Source organism: Tigriopus californicus, chromosome 4 (genome assembly GCF_007210705.1).
Source record: "Tigriopus californicus strain San Diego chromosome 4, Tcal_SD_v2.1, whole genome shotgun sequence".
Classification (NCBI taxonomy): domain Eukaryota; kingdom Metazoa; phylum Arthropoda; class Copepoda; order Harpacticoida; family Harpacticidae; genus Tigriopus; species Tigriopus californicus.
Genome location: NC_081443.1, coordinates 3434193 through 3440947, shown reverse-complemented (window position 1 = coordinate 3440947; position 6755 = coordinate 3434193). Strand labels below are relative to the sequence as shown.

General features: G+C 43.3%; 1 protein-coding gene across 1 annotated transcript in view; it reads right to left on the bottom strand.

The window, feature by feature from the left end:
- The window catches only part of LOC131879568 (uncharacterized), a 20962-nt gene extending 20226 nt beyond the window's left edge, over positions 1–736 (bottom strand). The window contains 1 exon segment of the mRNA XM_059225926.1: positions 395–736. Within this exon segment, the coding sequence (XP_059081909.1) occupies positions 395–599 (205 nt within the window). The 5' untranslated portion in view covers positions 600–736.
- Between the last annotated feature and the right edge of the window lie 6019 nt (positions 737–6755).

Below are 6755 nucleotides of genomic sequence, written 5' to 3'. Positions count from 1 at the left end.
ATTCAAAGATTTTTGACTCAAAAGTCCGGCTAAGAACTCTTCAGCCAAAGCCAAAGGAAATGACGCAAGTTCGATCACGGCGGCATTTGTCATTCAAAAAAATAAAAAAAAAATTTGCATGTGTGAGCATGAAGGAAATGGGGAAACGCCACAAAGTAGGGCCTGCCAAATTCAAGGCGAAAACCATGGAGTTATCATTGTCACTCAAGTGACATGAGAGTTTTGGGGGGCTTTGGCGTCGCGCAANTCGCTTCGCACATGACACATGACGCTCAACCAACGACTTCCAATATGAGCAAGGTCGCTAAAATACGAGTATATTCTTATGCCCAAGGCTTGAAGTACTTATCAATTGATTTTTTTGGAATAGGGAAGGGCAAAATTGAGAACTTACCTCCTCGTTTTCCAATTTGAGGTGTGTTCCCACCCATTGATCCACCGGCCCCACCCCCGGAATTGGAAATCTGGCTGCCAGCAACAGAACCAGAGTCGTCTCCACCGTTGTTGGAAATCTGGTCTTCGTCGTCTTGTTGCTCCTGACGTAAGGCCGTCAATTGTGGATCCGCATATTCGTTGGTTTTCCTTCGGAAGAGTCTCATGATTGTTAAATCTAACCTTGTAGATTGACCAACATGCCTGGAAGAGATAGTTACAAAAAGATATGTAACGAATGGACGTTCGTTTCAGTTCTCCTCAAGTAGTAGTAGCATCGCATGCATTCCTTTCATGTTGTACTGGATGGCTCTAATTTATTGCATTAATCACATTCTATTGTCAAAGCCCTCTAACCTTGAGACAATGGATTCTCACACACAAAAGGATCAGGAATCTAGGCGTGATTTTCGCAACTTTCACTGATTCTTTTCCACATAACTGAGTGAGGAATTCAATGCAGGATATTCTACGGCGGCAATTAATTCCTCGATGGCTTCACCAGGATTTTCTAAAACAAAAATCGGTAGGCCCGAGTTGAAAAGCTGGAGATCAAAACCAGATCATTTCGGCCAGAGTTCGACCGAAGAGGTTGCGTGATTCTGACCAAACACCAGTTTGTTTCCGTTCTTTCAAACGAAAGAAAGATGGATGAATTGATAGATGGATAAAAATGGTTTCAAAGGATCAATCACACGCAACGCACATGATGGTGAGTGATGAAAGGAAATCAAACATGTCAACGGTAAGCTGAGAAGCTGGATTTGTCATCCAGTTGGTGTGTGTTTTTGAGGGTGTCCTTATGGGGAGCCCCAGCGATGATGTCGCAAATGTTTTTGAATGCAGATCCACTTAAGCCAAATGATTAGGATCGGTGGCGTTCATGAACATATGCACATCCATGACATGATTGTGGCTTTGTCATCCACAGGTTCACGAGGACTCCCATAGAGAACCATCCCAACAACTTAAGATTTAGAGGGGAAAAGAATTTGCATAACGGAGAAGATGTATTGAAGGTCATTATCTCGCTTCAGTTGCAGCTGATGCCGGTGTGTTGTCATGGTACTACGTACCGCATGTGTACTGTTTATACCCTGTCCATGTACACTATGTGGTTCATTTCATTAGCTCACGCTCGAGCCGTATCTTCCCGTTTTGGCGCTATTCAGTAAGTCCCATTCAAAAGTCAATCGGATATTCCGAGTTGTTGAATTTCACTCCATATACGACGGGAAGAATGATCATCCTCATGATCACTAGCGCAACCACCACCGTCGTGAAGCTTTTTGCATCTTCATACAAGGATATTGGGCAATAAATCTCGTCATGCAGAATGGGGAGCAAATTTGCCAACCCGTCACAATCTATCAGGAAAGGAAATGATGGGAAAGTTTCCGTTTTCTTTCGTTTCTTTTTCTTTGGACACCACATCGGTAAAAGAAACTGATCTGGGATCTCGATAGATGTCAAGGCAGAGTCACCCAATTGGATGCAATTTATGGCTTCTCAAGCTATTTCGAACCAACGGTGGTCATTAGGTGCAATTTTCTCAATGCTCTCAAGAGCATCATTTAACCGGTTCAATCAGGCGTTGCGGTATTGATTTGAAGAAAAATAACCTTGGCGACCAAAGAGGCATTTGTTGCTTGTGTTCACATGCCGGCCGCGCACTAAAAGTGGACTCATACATTGCACTCACTGCCACGGCCAATAATGGTAATGGTAATGATGATGATAGCAGTGGTGCTGATTATTTGCTGTTGCTTGGGTGAATGACTCTTGAAGGAACCGACCAAGCACTGGACATTAAGGTTAAGACAAAGCCATTCAGTGAGGCATGAAATCTTCAGCGAAAGAAGAATACTTCTATTCTCTCGAACATCTTGGTGCCTTCGACGACCAACTAATTGTGCGGAGAGAACGTGAACAGAGACATTCGCTACGGAAAAAACAGACGTCGTCAAAATGAAACACAAGCTTCCGAGATTTGAATTCACGCAACCTTGACCAGGAAAATCCAAGAGTGAGGTCCGATTTTTATCAAAACAGAATGCAGACGTGAAGGGTGGCCAACCCAAAATGCCACTCTGTTACATAATGCAACCAGTTAGCCCATCAATTCACACTGGTTGGGTTTGAATGTGGTTTGATGCCTCGGGATAGTTTCAAAAATTAAAAGTCGAAATTCCTCGCCATGAATTGCTTTTCGAATGTACCAAAATCGTTGCCTTTGGAGTTAGACAAGCGAAAACATGTAAATTAGTATTTCAGATTTGTCACTTTTAGTACTTTCGGCGTAATGTTTATAGCCTATGGCAAGGCTCGCCTTTGATTGATGGATGGATAGACGGATGGATGGATTGAACAGTCGTGAGGCGTTCCATCCACGTTTCCTCGAATATACATATCACAGGTGCATAAAATGACGAAAATAAAAAAGATTTCCCAAATGTCAAGATTGGCCGTGTTTAGTATTGTTTGGCTAGCACAGAAAAGGGGTGCTGGATAGAAACATCAATAACAGTTATTGCATTGTTTGGTTGCCTGTTCACAGTTCACTTGAGTGGTGTTCATGGTGTGAAGTGTGACAGTTCATGTCGTTTCATCAATCAGAAATTCATTCGTGACTGTGAGACACGCGTGAGCCTTGAGTGTCGTCTAGAAGCCACGACGACAATGACCAAGGTATCAGATCAATTAATCTTGTCGATTCCAGTGGCCATGAATTCAATTACAACATGTGGTTGCCGCTCACCGATTTCGTTTGCTTAGGCGAGCATGATTTCAACACGAGTCGAATTCGTGATCAAAACCGATTTGAGCTTATTGATTTTGCGTTTCATGACATTTTTTTTTTGAGTTATGATGGGTGGACTTGGCCATGTTGAAGGTCAACCTGGGATCGACAACAGTTCTTGTTGAGTTTCGATCATATGTCGGATACCTCGAAAGAGGTTGAGTGACAACTAAATTATTATTCCCACACTTTGTAAAACAGAATTCTATCTATCTTAGCACATAACGAACACACATGTTCGTGGCTCTTTGTGGCTTCTGCACTTGATTTAATCACAAACCAAATCCAATCTATTAGTTTTGGCACAGCACCATAAGTTAACGTGGTTCCATAATAATTGCATGACTAAATCGAATCGAGAAGTGACAAATGGCATTCAAAGCTCGCAAAACTTTACCAAGCACATCTTTTGCATTTCCAAGACGACATTTGGTGCAGCCAGGCAATTAGACTAGCTCTCAAACGCCCCATAATCTTGTTTGAATTGCGACAAGTTCAATCCACTTTCACCTCTCACGGCGCTTTGATTCATCGATTTATATATCGTCATTGATGACCTGTTCATCCGGACTTAGGGGAAAAACTCGGCGGTCCACAAATGGATGGATTGCTGCGTCATTCACTACTCACTCATTCATCCTAGCCATTCTATTCCAAGACAAATGTCGTCTTCTCCTTCATCGATATGTCTTTTCTGACAAGTCCTCTCGTGAATCAGGAATCATGTATGAGAAACCTGAGGACATCTATTGATTGAAAGTCGGTGGACAAATTCCGTTTCCAAGGTATCTTGAAGATAAGTGTTTGGAGGAGTTTCTCTCGGTAGATGGATAACCTCTCTGTACTGATAGCCTGATCAAAATCACGCCACTCCATTTGGCGGCTGTTAATTGCCGAATCAGTTGAGCATGGCACATTAGCATGAGGAACGATCTGACCGTGAAATTAGAGATCATCACTGGCTTTCCGTGGCGGACATCCTATTTGTAAATGAAAAATGCGGCCCTGCCATAAGTAATATGTCGTTTGAAAAGATGCCATATTTTTGTCCGAGAAACCAATTTCTTCCCCTGGGAACTCTCTGCCAAAGTGTAATTGCCTAGTTCCGTTCCTCTTGGCCATTAAGGTGGTGGTTTTGATAACCACGAACAAACGATCAAATGCACTCAGTTCGAAAAGCGATGCGACCAAAGCCAGAAACAGTTTGTTTCCTGATTGCCGCTTCCCGAAGGCTTGATGTGCAAAATTTCCTCACGCGTTTGGGTCGTTTTGGGCGGTGCCTGAAAGACTTCATGTCACGAATGGCACTGATTAAGGCCAAGTCGCCTATGGTACTGATTATGAGCCATTACTGACCATAAATATCAATTGTCGACGATCTTTATCAGCAGAAAACCTCATGCCAAATCTATACATACCGTACACCTTGTACCGTGGATGCCCGCAAATAAAATGCCAAACACAGCCCTGCAATTTGAGTTAACGAACGTGGGCTGATGGTTCGTTTTTAAAGGGAAAAAGAGATTCTAATTAAATAATGACGTTTCGAACCAACGAACCATTGCCAAATGATGCATTGCCCGCCGGTGCTAATTAGTATTGATACCGCCTATACGTAGGCATGTCCACTACGTTTATGCGATTGTGCTTTTTCAAGTGTCATTACATCTTTGGTCCCCTGAACACCTGGTGTCGGCTTACATTACCCTGGGCTTACGGTTGGCATTCGAATACGTGCCAACCATTACGTACATTTCCCAATTCCGATCCAATTCCCCCTTTTTGAGACGCAGGGCGAGTTCGGTGGCACTTCCATTTCAAGGTTCCTTCAGGAAAGTGACTCTCAGACGGAGTAGTCGCATTATTCGTGCTGACCATTACCATTTCATTTGGTAGTAGTTCATGCCGGATTTGGCTGGTGGAAATGGTGAATGGTTTTGTAATAGCACTTGCCTTCGATTGGTCTAAAAGCTTTTAAGCCACGATTGACATTGATGAGCTCCACCCCGGAGCAGCATATTCTATCTGGTGGGGAAAAAAGTAGCCCCAGATTTCATTCGCCTAAATGGCCTGTTATCCAATTACGCCTGTTTACAACACCCTTCAGCCAAATGAAGGCAAAAGGCTGCATTGCCTAATTTGTCCAAGCGTGTGTGACAGAGTACACATTACTAAATGCAACGGTCAGCCAAGGAAACATGTACACTCGTATACTAGTATGCTGTACTACAAGAGCGTTACCGACCATTTGATTCGATGACATGGCACTCACTCAATTCTGGGCCTGTTCAAGCATAACTGATTGAGCAAACGTAGAATTGAACGGCAGTTATTGGACCAAATTGGTCACGATTCCCGTGAAGAATCTTCCGTGTTCCCAATTGAAGAGGACCCTCCTCAATTCTGTTGGTTCTTTTTTGGCGATTTACGAGACGCTTGTCGCTTCTCCAATCGCCATCCACCCTTGATTGGTTGACGTGGATGGCTGCCTAACCCTTATAATGGCTTGAGACATGCCAACGTTGATGTAGTCTGCACTACAAAAGCATCTTGTGGACAGAAAATGGTCCGTTGGCCGGAACATCGCTTTGTGGGGTGTTTCAGGCACAACAAAAGTCACAAATGTCGTACTGGGTAATACTTCTATGATGATGGTTGAGTTGGACATCAAGGCATCACACACATGATATCAGAATGAGTCTTCTTATTCATCCTCCAATCATGAAATAAGGACAATCATTTGTCCAACCGGAGACAGACCCTCATAAATTCCTTCTTATCAAGGATTTGAGCTCTCAAGATCGGTTTGGGGAACGCCTCACTCCTTCTCTGATTAGTAATGCTCACCAAACCCTTTTCCGACCCATGCAAATTAAGCATGCTTTGTTAGATTGTTGGGTGGTAATTAGTACGCTTTTATCAGGGAACGAGTCCAATGCAATTCGGACGAGTCCGATCAGACCAAAAGCAAGCCAGGTAGGTGTGCCAATTTGGTCAAGATTAACAACGACGATTAGAATTGGGGGGAGGCATCAATTCCAATTCTAAATGCGAGATGGTTCAACAACGGTAGAGTCTTCACTCTATCTTGAAGACTTTTTGAGGGTTGGATGTGGTGACATGTTGTTTTGAAACGTCAAACCACGAAACGTTGACGTAAGGTGATGGATATTTTCATTTTCCACTTGTGGTCTCCACCTATTTTTTAGCTTTCTCGGTCTCCCTTCAATTCAGCAGAGTTGGTGTGAAAATATTGCACTCGGTTTCTGCACCTTATTTCGCTAATGGCTTTTGGCCAATGCATGGGCTTAACCATGACTAAAGAGGGGTCTTTAAGGTCCGAGGTTCTTTTTTCTCCATTTGGCACCCAGAGAAAAGAACTCACAAAACATCCCTTCATCTCTCAAAAAACGTTTAGGACAGGCAGACATTTTCAGGCCCATGATCGCAGGTACGTGGTTTTCGTTTTAATCCGAAATTCTTCTGTGCCTTTCAGACACCATTTGATCATGGCGAGCACTTG